The 14832-nt window shown below is 51.8% G+C and overlaps 1 protein-coding gene and 1 long non-coding RNA gene across 4 annotated transcripts in view; one reads left to right on the plus strand and one right to left on the minus strand.

Annotated features, from left to right (window-relative positions):
* The window catches only part of TNFRSF8 (TNF receptor superfamily member 8), an 80665-nt gene extending 80152 nt beyond the window's left edge, over positions 1 to 513 (minus strand). The window contains exon 1 of one of the 3 annotated variants that reach the window (XM_055261425.2): positions 11 to 513. In XM_055261425.2, coding sequence (XP_055117400.1) covers positions 11 to 73 — 63 coding nt within the window. In that variant the 5' untranslated portion in view covers positions 74 to 513. The remainder of the gene's footprint in view (positions 1 to 10) is intronic. The other 2 variants (XM_063631821.1, XM_063631830.1) reach the window with 2 other exon arrangements.
* Positions 476 to 9744, plus strand: LOC129472063 (uncharacterized). The gene is made up of 2 exons (XR_010118955.1): positions 476 to 596; positions 6748 to 9744. It is a non-coding gene; the product is annotated as an uncharacterized lncRNA (long non-coding RNA).
* The last annotated feature ends 5088 nt before the right edge of the window (positions 9745 to 14832 follow it).

A 14832-nucleotide genomic window follows, 5' to 3' on the forward strand; every position in this document is an offset into this window, starting at 1 on the left:
ACCAGCTTACCTGTGGGAAGGCTCGTAGCGCCCCCAGGAACAGCAGTCCCAGCGCGGCGAGGAGGACGCGCATCCCCGGGGCCGGACGGGAGGCGGGCTGGCGGCCCGCGCCCACCTGGGAAGCGGGGGAAGCGCGCGGCGCCCACGTGCGGTCCCGGCGGTTCTCAGCCGCGCGCGTGGACTTCAGGCTCCAGCACACTCCCGCCGCGGCCACCTAGTCCGCACCCAACGCACGCCGCGAAGTCACTTCAAAAGTGGTTGTTCTTCCGAGGTTTCAGCCTTAATTCTCCCGTATCAAATTGGTTCCAGGAACACTTAGCTACAAGTAGCAAAGAAAAAAGGGGGCAAACACGTGCAGAGATGACTCAGGAAAAGGCACACTAGGAGACGCCTCTCTTAGCTGTTTGAATGGCCCGCCCCGGATTTGACGGAACTAGTGGTCCTGGCTCTAGGGAGTGTGCTGCCCGCCGCACCTGGGCTGCGGGGAGCGGAGGCAGGCAGCTTCTGGCCCTGGAGGTGGGGACTCAGGATATTAGGAGGCCCCAAGGGAGTTCCAATGCCCCCACCTCCACTCCTGCCCCAAGAAACGGTGAAATGTGAGTAGTTTCCTGTCCCTGACACGGTCAGCCAGGACTTTCTCCCATGCCCTTGAGATTCTTTGGAAGGGAAAACTGGCCTAGGGAGACTGCAGAAAAAGCACCCATCACCCACCCATCCCCATTCATAAGCATTTGCTGTAAAATGAATCAGTGAGTGGACGATAAATTGGTGGATGGATGGATGGATGGATGGATGGATGGATGGATGGATGGATAGATGGATGAGCAGGTGGGTGGGTAAATGGGTAGGTGGATGGATGGATGGATGGATGGATGGATGGATGGATGGATGGATAGATGGGTGGATGGATGCATGGGTAGGTGGGTGGGTGGATGGATGGATGGAGAGGCGAATAAATGGATGGATGGGTAGGTAGGTGGGTGGATGGGTGGATGGCTGAGTGGATGGGTAGATGGGTGGATGGATGGATGGATGGATGGATGGATGGATGGATGGATGGATGCATAGGTGGATGGATGCATGGATGCATAGGTGGATGGATGGATGGATGGATGGATGGATGGATGGATGGATGGATGCATAGGTGGATGGATGGATGGGTGAGCAGCAGGTGAGTGGTTAAATGGGTGGGTCGATGGGTGGATGGATGGATGGATGGATGGATGCATAGAAGGATGCATGGATGGATGGATGCATAGATGGATGCATGGATGGATGGATGCATAGGTGAGTGGATGGATGGATGGATGTGCAGCAGGTGAGTGGGTAAATGGGTGGGTGGATGGGTATATGGATGGACTGAATGTTGGAGGAACTGATGGATGGTATAGATCATTTGATTTCCCTGAGCCCTGACCCTTTAGAGTTTTCTTCCTGGAGGAGGCGGCTGGCACTCTTACCTAAAAGAAAGGATTCAAGCCTCCTCCTATTATGTTCTCATTTGATGGTGAATGATTTTCCCTTCCAGTGCTTCCCCATCCCCTGGGTTCTCTCTTTGCTCCTTTCATTCCTCATTCCATGTGTCTGTGTTGAGTATCTGCTGGGTGGGCCACAGGTCAAGGGTTCTTTTGACTGATTTTGTTTGGTTTTCAGATGTGAAAGCCAAGGCTCAGAAATAGGCAGGCAGTCCTAGGTGCTCTAATTAAGGGTGGGCCAGTTATTTTCCCTGAGCCCAGAATAGTCTAAGGACACTCTGGCTTCTGTGTCTACCTTGATCTGTCCTGCAATGTACCAGGCCTCCATCAGGTGAAGGCCCTATAGGGTGGGAGTGCTAACCTCCCACCAGGAACTTCCCAGCAAGGTCTCCACAACTGACCACTCCACACTCAACCCTCCTGGGGCTGCTGGACTCCACTTGGGAAAACTGCTCCATCATGCCCCTTCCCAAGAGACCCACTTCCAGACACTCCTCTGGATGTACCAGGCCCAGTATCTCAGGCTGTCTGAGCTGGGACTATGTTAAACAATGAGGTAAGCAATTATGGAAGTGACCTGCCTGTGATAATGACAGAACCAGACAGGGACAGGAGGAACCCAAGACACCTGCTTCCCAGTCCAGAGCTTTCTACTATAGAAAAGCTGGCAGCTGGGTGACATGGCTCATGCCTGTAATCCCAACACTTTGGGAGGCCGAGGTTGGAGGATCACTTGAGCCCAGTTTGAGACCAGCCCGGGCAACATAGCAAGACCCCATCTCTATTTTTTGTTTAATTAAAAAAGAGAGAGAGAGAAGGGCTGGTGTTTTGAATAAATAAATGAACAACAGCATCAAAATAGCTTGCACAAGGAGAAATACAAATAAAAAACAATTACAAGTTTTATAAGTTTAACTTTTTAGTAATTGAAGAAATGCAAATTCAAGCAACATTTGATAACCTTTTAGATCTATTCAATCATCATTTTTTTTTTTTTTTGCTTTATAAAAACAATTTTGGTAAATCCAACCCCAAAGTTGTGGTGAGACCAGAATACTCATTCGTACTCTGCTGGTAAATGTTACAACCTTTTTGAGAAAGCAGTATGGCAATTCTTAGCAAAAGCCAAAAAAAAAAAAAAATGTTTACTACTTGTGAGTGGCTTAGTAATTTCACCTCAGTGAAGAAAAACTAAGGAAATAATTTAACTGGAAAGCTAGAAAAAGAAAAAAGAAAACTACACAGTAATGTTTCCTTATACATTATTTATAAATTTTTGAAATACTCTGAGAGTCACAACAAGAAATGATTAAGGAAATTGTGGTACATCCATTTAGTGGAATATTGCACATCCATTAAAAAGGATAAATCTATAGATGCTGTGGAAACTTGTCTCTCCCTCAAATCCTTCCCTCCATGGATTTCCAAAGAGACCTTTCTAGTACACACATCTCACCAAGACACTCCCCTGTACAGAACCCTTGCAGAAGTATGGTGTGTGTTTTGGCAGAGGACCCACACCACGTAGAAAATTACATTATTCATTTAATGATAACAATAGCAGCTACCTTTGAGTGCTTATTTTGTGCTAAGAGTTTTCAGGCTTTGTTTTCTTGTATCCTCACGAAAACCCCATGAACAAGGTCCTACTTTTATGCCCAGTCTGCAGGAAAAGAACCAAGGCACAGAGCAGTGGCTCCCCTGGGTCAGGGTCACCCAAATCCAAGGGTGCACAAGTCTGCTCACAGCCTGGCGGGGGCTGACTCCTCCCTTGTGCCGTTTTACTTCTCCTGGACCTATACTCCAGCCAAATGTGCAGCCTTCTCACCCCTGCCAGCCTTTGCCCACGCTGGCCTCCACCTGGGACACAGAGACTCCTGATCATCTTCCTAACCCGTTCCAATGCCACCTCCTCCTTGTTGCTTTCCTGGCAGTGTCCCCCGTCCCCCAGCCCTCTTCCCAGTCAAAAAGTGGTTTCTGTCGTTTTTTGTGCCGCAATTCTAGATCTGATCTCATCGTGTCATAACCATAATGACTGGTTCATGTATCCCTCTGCCCCAGGAAACTGTGTACTCCTGAGAACCAGAATTCCCCCAGGGCGCCCAGGAAAGTAGCTGACATATGGCTTAAGTGGAGGGAAGGCACATTTTGTGGCCAGGGAGCCAGCTGGATCCCAGGGGGAGTTGGGCTGGTAGCAACCAAGGAAAACAGCCATTCATGGGACTCTTAAGAGCAGGCAGTGGACAGAGCCCCTGGGTGCCCTCGGCAGGTTTCAGGCCGTATGAAAGTGCTTTGAAGAGTGGAAGGGGAAGTCCCTAGGCTCTGTGCAAGGCACAGCAGCAGTCCTTGTTGTGGGGTCGCGGGGCCCTCCAGAGCAAGCTGTGGAAGGAAGCCAAGCCCGAGGGGCTACAGGAGACTGGGGAGCGAGGGGCACTTGCTCACACAGTCTCAGCTCCGCAGGCTTCTTGGAGGAAAGGTGAGGAAGGTGAATGCAGTAGGAAGCCATCCAAGGGGAATCGGGAATCTGTGTCCCCAAAGTGATGCTGAGCAAGACACAAGGTCCCAACTTGGTTCAGGAAATTCAGGGACTTCCTCCAACAGCTGGGAACCTGAGTCCCAAATGGCCCCAAAATACCCTTAGCAGATAAAGGGTTCTTTCTTGCCCAGGCAGCAGCTGTTAGGTAGGAGGCTAGAAATCAGAGAGCGGAGCCTGGGGCCTTTCTTCTTCAATAGGTCCAGGTGCACCTTTTCTTTCTTTCTTTTTTTTTTTTTTCTTTTTGAGATGGAGCCTCACTCTGTTGCCCAGGCTGGAGAGCAGTGGTACAATCTCGGCTCACTGCAACCTCCGCCTTCCTAGGTTCAAGCGATTCTCGTGCTCAGCCTCCCAAGTAGCTGGGATTACAGGCACGCATCACTGTACTCGGCTAATTTTTGTATTTTTAGTAGAGACAGGGTTTCACCATGTTGGCCAGGCTGGTCTTGAACTCCTGACCTCAAGTGATCCGCCTGCCTCGGTCTCCCAAAGTGCTGGGATTACAGGCGAGAGCCACCGTGCCCGGCTGCAGGTGCACCTTTTCTGAGCAACTTTCTTGGGAGCCTTGGTAGCAGTAGGACTCTCCATTAGGCTTCTCTGGTCACCCTTGGCCTCCACCAGTCCTAATCGGCAGGACCCATGTCAGGCTCCCTCCAACTCACATCCCCAGATCTCCCTGCCCTTTTGAGGCACCAACATTAGGGGTTTTCAGCTGCCTGGGTGAACCCCAGCAATGCACACCACAAGCACGACACCCCTAGACCAAGCCTGGCTGGAAACTAAGCAAAGGGGCACTGGCTCTCCAGAACTAGGGTTGTTGTGCCCCTTCCCACGGGCAGGAGGGAAGGCTGTGAGGCCCTCGGGGACGCTCTTAAAGATTCTCCACAGTAACACTAACAGTGTCATTCATTGAGCTCCTGCTGTGTACCACATCCTTGGTCAGACATTTAATGCTGGCATCAAGATTTCAAGTCAGTATTGCTATCCCCACTTTATAAATGAACTGAGGCTCAGAGTAGTTAAGTCACTTGCCTGAGGTCACACAGCATGAGGGTGGCAGGGCTAGGATTTTACTCCAACCCTGTCTGACTCTGAAGCCTCAGCTGCCTTCTCTTCCCTCCCCAGGCCTCTCTCACCCTTGCTTTCTGCAGGAGAAAAAGCACTGATGTATAAGTCCTGGTCTGGCCATGTGACTTTGGGAAGTCATTTCTCCTCTCTGAATGTATTATTATCTATTGCAATGTGCCTCAAAAACCTAGTGGCTGAAAACAATAAACATTATATTGCACTGTTTCTGTGGGCCGGCAATTTGGGAGAGACTTGACAGGGGGATGCTGGCTCAGGGATTGCCGTCGAGATGTGAGCCAGGGCTGCAGTGGTCTGAAGGCTCGAGTGGGGCTGGAACATCTGCTTCCAGGATTAGCCACTCCCACAGCTGTGGGCAGGAGGCTTCAGTCCCACGGGGCCGCTTGAGTGTCCCAACAACATGGCTCTGGCTTCCTCCAGAGCAAGTGACCCCAAGTGAGCAAGACAGAAGTCACAATGTTTTTGATGAACTAGCTTCAGAAGTCACATTTTGTCATTTCCACAGTATTCTGTTGGTTATACAGGCTGGCTCTCCCCAGTGTGGGAGTGGACTGCACAAGGGCATGAATAGCAGGGGCTGGGGAACACTGGGAGCATCAGCTTCCCCTTCTGCCAGATGTGCGTTGAAGCATGACCAGGCTGCCCTCTGAAGGTTGCAATGGCCTTGAATAAAACATGGACCTAGAAAGCTCTTGGAAATGCAAGGAAGACATGGAAAGGGCTCTGCTTCCCTTTGCCCCTCCCACTGCCTATCCAGGCCCCTGCTATGGCCCCAGACCTCCCATTCCAGAGCACAGCTAAAATGCTCATGGCTGGGGGTTCCCGTTTCTGAGAAACATGCTATCATGACATTCACTGTTCCAGCCAAGGGGTGACTCACGCAGGGCAGGCCCACAGGAGGGAACCTTGGGGGTCTGGGGCCTTTCCTGGCCCCTCAGGTGATGTCAGGTGGGTGACCACTTCCTATGCCTCTGTGGGCCAGCCTGCTGGTCACACAGTCTCTGTGGGGACACTTCCCCCAACCTCTGGCACCAGATTTGGGCTCAGTCTTGGCTCCAGCTTGATAGGTGTGGAAAGACTAGATGGAAAGTCAGGAGCCCCAATTTGGCCCAGGTTGGCATTTAGCTGCATGACTTTCTCTTGGGGGGCCTCAGTGCCCTCATCTGTAAAATGGTGGGGGGCTAGGGTCAATGATCTGCTTAAAAGTCCATTTGTTGCAAGGCCCCAGTGGGGAAGAAGGGGAGGCCTGGATCCCTCTGGGCCTGGCGGCTCCTGCAGAGCATTTACAGCTAGAACCAGACAGCCCTGGTCAAATGCTATCTCTGCCATTTACTAGCTGTGTAAATTGGGCAAGTTACTCACCCTCTCTGAGCCTCCGTTTCTTCATCTATAATGTGAAAATGATAATATCTACTGCAAAGGGCTGGGGAGGATTAAACAGGTTGATGTGACTAGCACCATGGGAAGGCCATGCTCTCTCGGTTGGAGCCTCAGGAGGGGGCCCCCGTCCTCCAAGCCCCTCCCTTAGTGGCAGCCAGCCTCCCAGCTCAGGCACCTTTCACCTAACCTTGGCCTCATGGCTGTGAACCCTCATGAGCTCCTGGGCCTAGCAGCCGGGCTTTCCAATTTCCAATATTTCCTTCCATCCCCCAGAGACACGAAGAAGGAAGCTAAGACCAGAGAGAGAAAGAGACTTGGCCAAGGCCCACAGCCTGGTGGGGATGACCCTGTGGGCTGAGAGTCCCCATCGAGGAGTCCCCGTCTTCCCCAGAACTTCTTGCTCATCAGGGCCATTGTAAATGGAGGTGAGTCATTTAGACTCTCAGGAAACCAAGCCTAGTCCAATATTAATCATGGAACCAGAGACACTGAGTGCAAGAAGGAAACGGAACCAACTGATGGTGGCAGCAGCTTCATCGGAGGGCCAGGTGAGGAGAGTGCACCCATGGGTGCGTCCATGCAGGGAGGTCTGAGAGTAAAAGTCCACGGGAAACCGCACACGGTGGCTCACGCCTATAATCTCAGCACTTCGGGAGGCCAAGATGGGCAGATTGCTTGAGCCCAGGAGTTTGAGACCCACCTGAGCGAGATAGCAAAACCTCATCTCTATTAAAAATGCAAAAATTAGCCGAGTGTGGTGGCACATACTGTAATCCCAGCTACTTGGTAGGCTGAGAAAGGAGGACTGCTTGAGCCCTAGAGGTCAAGGCTGCAGTGAGACGCGATTGCACCACTGCACTCCAGGCTGGGTGATAGAGCCAGACCCTGTCAAAAAAAAAAAAAAAAAAAATCCATGGGAAAATGGATGCTCAGAGAAGAAATTGGCCTAAGCCATCCAGTAAGTTCTAGATTCAAACCCAGGTTTGTGAGTCTAGAGTGAGCCTCTGCCCTGGTGGTTGCAGTTGCTGAAACTTGCATCCCCAAATCCCGTCGTCCTGATGGCCAAAGGACAGCCCACATTTCTTGGTGGCCTGGGACCTGCTCTCTGCTCCCCAGAGCCATCTGTTGTAAGGGAGTTTGCTCTAAGGGGATTGGCCTTGTGTTTCCCGTTACCCACCCTCCCTGCCTCCTCCACATGGGCCGAGTCTCTGACAATCAGGCAGCAAGAGCCTCTGAGCCCAGGACCAGCGCTGGAGGATTGGAAGGGGCCACAGGCACCCCTGTCTTCAAATAATGACTTATAACTCAGAATTTTCAAGAAACCAGCACACCTGATCCCATGAAGGCTGAGAACGTAGAGCCCTGAGGAAGAAACTGATCGAGGCCCCATCCAGGTCTTGAAGCTCCATCACTAGTCACTCCTTTGGGTCAAGGAATTGAAGGTCCCAGTTAAAATGTAAATCATTCTTGGAGAAACCCCTTGCTAAGTCCCTGGCAGATGTCGCAGGGGCTGGTTTCTCAGAAGAGCCTTGGTGGAGAGCAGGCCCTGGGATTCTGATGGCCCAGTGTGGCGAGAGGGTGCTGAGGAAGCGCTTAGATTCAGACCTGAGCTCAGCACCTTGGCTGAGAAGGCCCCAGGTGGAGCACTGGCCACCCCGTCACACTCCCTAGTGGCCTCCTTTCTCTCCTGGTGCCACCAAGCTTGTCCCTGCCCCAGGGCCTTTGTGCTCGCTGGTCCCTCTGCCTGAAACCTTATTCCCCCAGCCCTGCAAAGTGTTGTCCCTCTCAGAAAACTTCTGGGGTGACAGATATAGTGGTCATCTTGGTTGTGGAGAAGGATGTATATACATGCCAACACTTACAAAATGGTATACTTTAAATTGGTCAAGATTACTGTGCGTCAATTATACCTCAATGAAGCTGTTAACACACACACATTTTAAAACCGCAGCCCCTGCTCATCTTCAGGTGTTGGCTCAGATGAACCTCCTCAGAGAGGCTTTCCCTGACCACCCCAGCTGATGTTGCCACTCTCTGCCACATCACCCTGTTCATTAGGGACGTACCAGAGTGGGGAGCAGGGATTGTGTCTTTCTGGTCCACTGACATGAGCAGGGCTTGGCTTCATGAATCTTTATTGGATGACTTGAATGACCAAGGACAGGGGTCCTAGCAGACATGGCAGACGTCAACTCGCCCTTCTGGGGCTGGTCTGGGGGTGTTCCAAGAACACCAAGCAAGGCTGAGAAGGGCAGGTACTGCTCTGAAAGTGAAACCCGGAACACAGCCATGCTGCCGGCCCATCTGCACCATCATCCATGCTGTGGGTGCCTGCAGAAAGTGCCAGCAGGAACCCTGTTCCTAGCAGGAGCTGCCCATCAGCATATGGCATTCATTCAGAAAATCCCTCTGGGATCTCCCCGGTCATTCCCTCCATGTGGCTGGGAGAGGGTCTGCCCCACACCCGGAATCATCCCTCCCTCCAAACAGGAGGCAGGAGGCCTGAAGGCCCAGTCTGGCCTGGGGCTCACCAGACACAAAACCCTGGCAATGTGGGGAAACTAAGGCGTGGCCACAACTCCAGCCTCAGCTAGATCTGCAGACTCATGGGGACCCCCCCTGAAGACTGGAACTGTGATCTGGCCTGAGAAAAACCCATCAGTTACCATCCATAACCCCCATCGACTCATGGTGATTTCACTGGGTTCTAGTTTGCATCAGACGCTGGCCAGAATGTGAGAGCTGAGGTGGGGGTCGCCGCATCCAGCAACCGCTCCCCTACCCCAGTTACACCGACCCTGAGGCCAAAGTCTCGCAGCCAGTCAGTGCAGGGACAGCCCCCAGGCCCCAGCCTCCTGAGCCCCCATTTGGCCCCTCTGCCCTCCCCCGGCTTTATATTGTGTGTATTTGCTGCTTGCGATCATTTTCCTTTTCCAGGCCTGTCACCAGGGGAGCAAAGCCATGACCCCAAGCTTTCAGACTCTGGCAAGGGAGGCAGATGGCAGGGGTCCCAAGGGTCTGCTTGGCCATGACTGCAGAGGCTGATGGAACATCAGGGCTTCAGGAGTGGTCAACAGCCTGTTTCAGTGCTGCACACACACACACACACATATGCACACACACATGCACGCATCTGTGTGAGCACATACTTGCCTCCCAGACTCAGCATCCATCATCCCAAATGCCCAGCCAGCTTATCTACCCATTACCTGAAAACAATCCTGTTATCTGTCCAAGGAGATAGTGTGGAAATAAATGCTTAGCAATAAATGGACTGTGCTGTCTACTCCACATCCACCTCCTGGGGGGCCTGTGTGTTCTGGGGGTCACTCTTGCATTTCAAGTGACTCCAAACAATGTCCCCAAAGCAGCAGCCCACCTTGTGTTTCCTTGAGGCCTGAGTCCGGCCACTGGCTGGCGTCCCACTTTCATGCTTGGCAGTGGAAACAGCAGCCACTGCCTTGGCTTGGACTGACACTGCACAGGCGCCAGGGTTCTTTCTGAGCCAGGGCTTCCGGCTCTGCAGGGGCCATTGAACTGAGCCAAGGAAAGAACGTATTGCTGGCGGCCGGGCATCATGGCGCACGCCTGCGGTCCAAGCTACTCAGGAGGCTGAGGCGGAAAGATTGCTTGAGCCCAGGAGTTCAAGGCTATAGTGAGCCATGAGTATGCCACTGCACTCCAGCCTGAGTAACAGTCAGCCTGGCCCTGACTCTAAAAAAAAAGAAAAAGAAAAAAAAAAAGAACCTGTTGATAGCATCTACGGATATGGGTAGACACTGCGCCCTGGGGTCCCTTCCTTGTATTCCAGGGACCAGCATTTGACCATCCAGGCCTGTGTGGTCTGTCAAGGAGACCTGGTGCCCAGCAAGACCTGGGGCTCTGCCAGGACCACCTCCTATGAGACCTGCTCTTGCTGCAGTGTCTAATGTGCCTATAGTAGCAAGAATGCTTGGATGAAAGGGACACATCCCTGCTTAAGAGGCAATGCCATGGATTAATATTCATTTAAACAAACACTTCTACAGGCATATAGGTACCAGGCCCCAGGATAGGTGCTGGGGTTCATCGGTGAACAAGGCTTTTGCCCTCAGAGAGATGGGAGCCACTGAGAAGTTTGGATCAGGAAGGGGCATGGCCTGACTTGGGTTGTCTCGGTCACTCCAGCTGCTGCGTGGGAAATAGATGGCCCAGGAAAAAGGGGGAGGACGAGAGAGGGGAGAGCAGGCAGGGGCAACTGAAGCATCCAGGGTGGAGGGGGTGGAGGCTGGGGCCAGGAGGGAGCTGTGGGAGAGAGAAGGGGCCGGATTAGGGGTGAACTTTGGGGATGGGATTTACTGAAGGACTGGATGTGTGCGAGAGTGAGGCAAAGGTTTGGCCTGGGAAACTGGAAGTGTGATTTCCTTCAGCTGGGGTAATGAGGGACTACTGAGGGAGGGCAGGGGCTTTAGGAGCACCTGTCAGTGGCCACCTACCCAGACTGTGGTGGGGTGGATGCAGTGGTCAGTGAGGGCTTCCCGGCAGAGGTGACGCTTAAGCTGAGACCTGAAGGAAGGAGCAGGCTGGGGAGAAAGGGGTAAGAACAGCAAAGAGTGGGACTGCTGGGAAGAGCTCACTGAGGGTGGCTGGGGGAACTTTCCGTGGCCCCAGGGGGGCCCGAGGGTTACTGATGGGGAAGGGAGAGAGCTCCAGATGAGGCCAGAGGGGGCAGGATGGGTCCAGGCTGCTTACTCAGCACCAACAGGGAGGGAGGCTTGGCCATGAGCAGCCCAATCAGACCGAGAAATGGAGACGGGTAATAAATAGCCACAGATGAGTCATCTCAAGCCCCAATTCTGAGCCTGCCTCGCTGCTCTCCTGGGCCCGCAGCCTTCCTGGGAGGGGCCCCTGATTTCAGAATGACCAGGTCAGGCAGAGCTCAACTCCCAGGGCCCCTGTGCTGGGAGCTCAACCCTGCAAGGCCCCAGGTGGCAAGACAGCTTTGCCTTGTGGCAGCTGGTCCCATCGCCTTCCTCAGCACCCAGGTCAGAATAAGCAGCACACAGAAAACATTTTTTATGTGATCATTGCTTCAAACTTTTTTTTTTAATCCTAGTATTAATTAGCCAGGTATGTAGGACTAATACAGTGCTCACCTGCGGTCCCAGCTGCCTGGGAGGCTGAGGCGGGAGAATTGCTTGAACCCAGGAAATCGAGGCTGCAGCGAGCTAGGATTGCACCACTGCACTCCAGGCTGGGTGACAGAGTGAGACTCTGTTTAAAAAAAAAAAAAAAAAAAAAGCTGTATTAATAAAATGTAATTAGAGGTATCCAGATGTTGGGGGAAAAAAGCATTTGGTAAAGTCAGGGAAAGCTGGGTTCAAATCCCACCTCTTACTGCAGCCACAGCTGAGCAACTTGGAGCCAGCTGGTTAACCACCCTGGGCCTTGCCTTTCTTATCCATCAAATGGGAGTAACAATGGCACTGACTTCACAGGGTTATGCAAAGATCAGAGATGCTAAATGCTTGGCACAGTACTGAGCACACAGGAAGCTCCAGGATACCCAGCTATAATACCACAAAGACAGGGATCTATTCTAAATTTGTGGCCATCTAGTCAGGGCCCGGCCATTGGACAAATGAGGCCACCATTTTCCCTTCAGGCCCCCAGGTCTCCTGGGCGTCAGATGCCGGAGCACAAAGCCTCACTGTATTTGCCCCTGGTTCATGCAGCCCCCTGGAGGCTCTAGACTTGAGAAGGCAAGCTCCCTGAGGGCAGGGAGTTTCTCAATGCTAGTTTCTCAGTGCTTTATTACCAGGGCTTGGCATAATAAATATTTATTGAATTAATAAATATAGCAGGCCGGGCACAGTGGTTCACGCCTGTAATCCCAGCACTTTGGGAGGCCGAGGCAGGTGGATCACTTAAGGTCAGGAGTTCGAGACCAGCCTGGCCAACATGGTGAAACCCTGTCTCTACTAAAAATGCAAAAAAAAAAAAAAATTAGCTGGGAGTGGTGGTGGGCGCCTGTAATCCCAGCTAATCGGGAGGCTGAGGCAGGAGAATCACTTGAACCCAGGAGGCAGAGGTTGCAGTGAGCTGAGATTGCGCCACTGCAGAGCGAGACTCCATCTCAAAAAAAAAAAAAAAAAAAAAGAATATAACCATCCTGAATTAAAAATAATAATAGGCTGGGCACGGTGGCTTACCCCTGTACCCCTAGCACTTTGGGAGGCTGAGTTGGGCGGATTACTTAAGGTCAGGAGTTTGAGACCAGCCTGGCCAACATGGTGAAACGCCGTTTCTAATAAAAATACAAAAAAATTAGCTGGGTGTGGTGGCATACTCCTGTAGTCCCAGCTACTCGGGGGACTGAGGTGGGAAGATGGCCTGAGCCCAGGAGGTCGAGGCTATAGTGAGCCATGATCGCACCACTGCCCTCCAGCCTGGGTGACACAGTAAAACCCTGTCTAGAAAAAATAAAATGAGGGTCTACTACCTGCAGCCCTGCACGTAGCATGAGCACTGAATTTGCATTGCTTGCCCTTGCCCTTAACATCCCTTCAAGTAGAGTGAGGAGCCAGCCCAGGTTGGTGCTGAGCACACACCGTAGGAGACCCCCAATCTCATTAGGGGCTGCTGGCAAACCTATTCAACCTCTGTCCTGAGAAGACATTGTCTTTATCACCCTGGAATAGCCATCTGCCTAAGGGACGGGAGGGAGTCCTTACCGTCCTGGAAAGTAAATACATTTGCTCGCTGGCCCAGTGGGAGATGCTACCTCCAGTTTCCAAGACTGTTTGCTATGCAAACAATAATCAAGGCTAACATTGATCAGCAGCTCCTAAGATGCCTACCAGCCGTTGCAATAGCAGCCCCTGTATTAGTCCACTAGGGCTGAGTGTAATAGAACAACACACACTGGAGGGCTTAAGCAACAGAAATTTATTTCCTTTTTTTTTTATTTTGAGACAAAGTCTCATTCTTGTCACCCAGGCTGGAGTGCAATGGCACAATCTTTGCTCGCTGCTGCTTCCACCTCCTGGGTTCAAGCAATTATCCTTCCTCAGCCTCCCGAGTAGCTAGGATTACAGGCATGTGCCACCACACCTGGCTAATTTTTGTATTTTTAGTACAGACGGGGCTTCACCATGTTGCCAGGCTGTTCTCAAACTCCTGATCTCAGGTGATCCACCCGCCTCAGCCTCCCAGTGTTGGGATTACAGGAGTGTGCCACCGCAGTCAGCCCAGAAATTTATTTATTTTTATTTTTATTATTATTTTTTGAGACAAGTCTCACTCTTGTTGCCCAGGCTGCAGTGCAATGGCACAGTCTCGGCTCACTGCAACCTTCATCTCCCAGGTTCAAGTGATTCTCCTGCCTCAGCCTCCCGAACAGCTAGGATTACAGGCGCCCGCCGCCACACCCAGCTAGTTTTTGTATTTTTAGTAGAGACGTGGGTTTTACCACGTTGGTCAGGCTGGTCTCAAACTCTTGACCTCATGCGATCCACCCGCCTCAGCCTCCCAAAGTGCTGGGATTACAGGAGTGAGCCACCGCACCCAGCCCAGAAATTTATTTTCTTATCATTCTCAAGGCTGTGAATCTGAGAGTAAGGTGTCAGGAGGTTTGCTTTTTCCTCAGGTCTCTCTCCTTGACTTGAGGATATCACCTTCTTGCTATGTCTTTGAGGGACCTTTTCTCTGCATGTGCGTCCCTGGTGTCCTTTCTCTTCTTAGGAGTGTGACAATCCCATTAGCTGAGACCCCCACCCTTAGGACCTCGCTTAACCTTAATTACCTCTTTAAAGGCCTTGTCTTGGCCAGGCATGGTGGCTCACGCCTGTAACCCCAACACTTTGGGAGGCCGAGGCGGGCGGATCACAAGGTCAGGAGTTTGAGACCACCCTGGCCAACATGGTGAAACCCCGTCTCTACTAAAAATACAAATATTAGCAGGGCTTGTTGGCACGCGCCTATAATCCCAGCTTCTCGGGAGGTCAAGGCAGGACAATCACTTGAACCCGGGAGGCAGAGGTTGCAGTGAGCCGAGATCATGCCACTGCACTCCAGCCTGGGCGACAGAGAAAGACTTTGTCTTAAAAAAAAAAAAAAAAAAAAAAAAAAAAAAGAGGCCCTGTCTCACTGGGGGTTAGGGCTTCAACCTATGGATTTGGGGGCATGAACTTGGCAGGGAGAAGCAGGCACAGTTCAGTCCATAACAGCTCTTCTCCACATAAGTTGATTTATTTCCCATATCCACAAGGAGGCTTAGAAAGAGATGAAGTTGAGTTGCGAGGTGACTTGTCCAAAGTCACATGGAAAAAAGAAAAAAGCACCATGTCCTACTGTTTCAGCGAATAACCGTGTCCTCTG

This window comes from Symphalangus syndactylus, chromosome 22 (genome assembly GCF_028878055.3).
Source record: "Symphalangus syndactylus isolate Jambi chromosome 22, NHGRI_mSymSyn1-v2.1_pri, whole genome shotgun sequence".
Lineage (NCBI taxonomy): Eukaryota > Metazoa > Chordata > Mammalia > Primates > Hylobatidae > Symphalangus > Symphalangus syndactylus.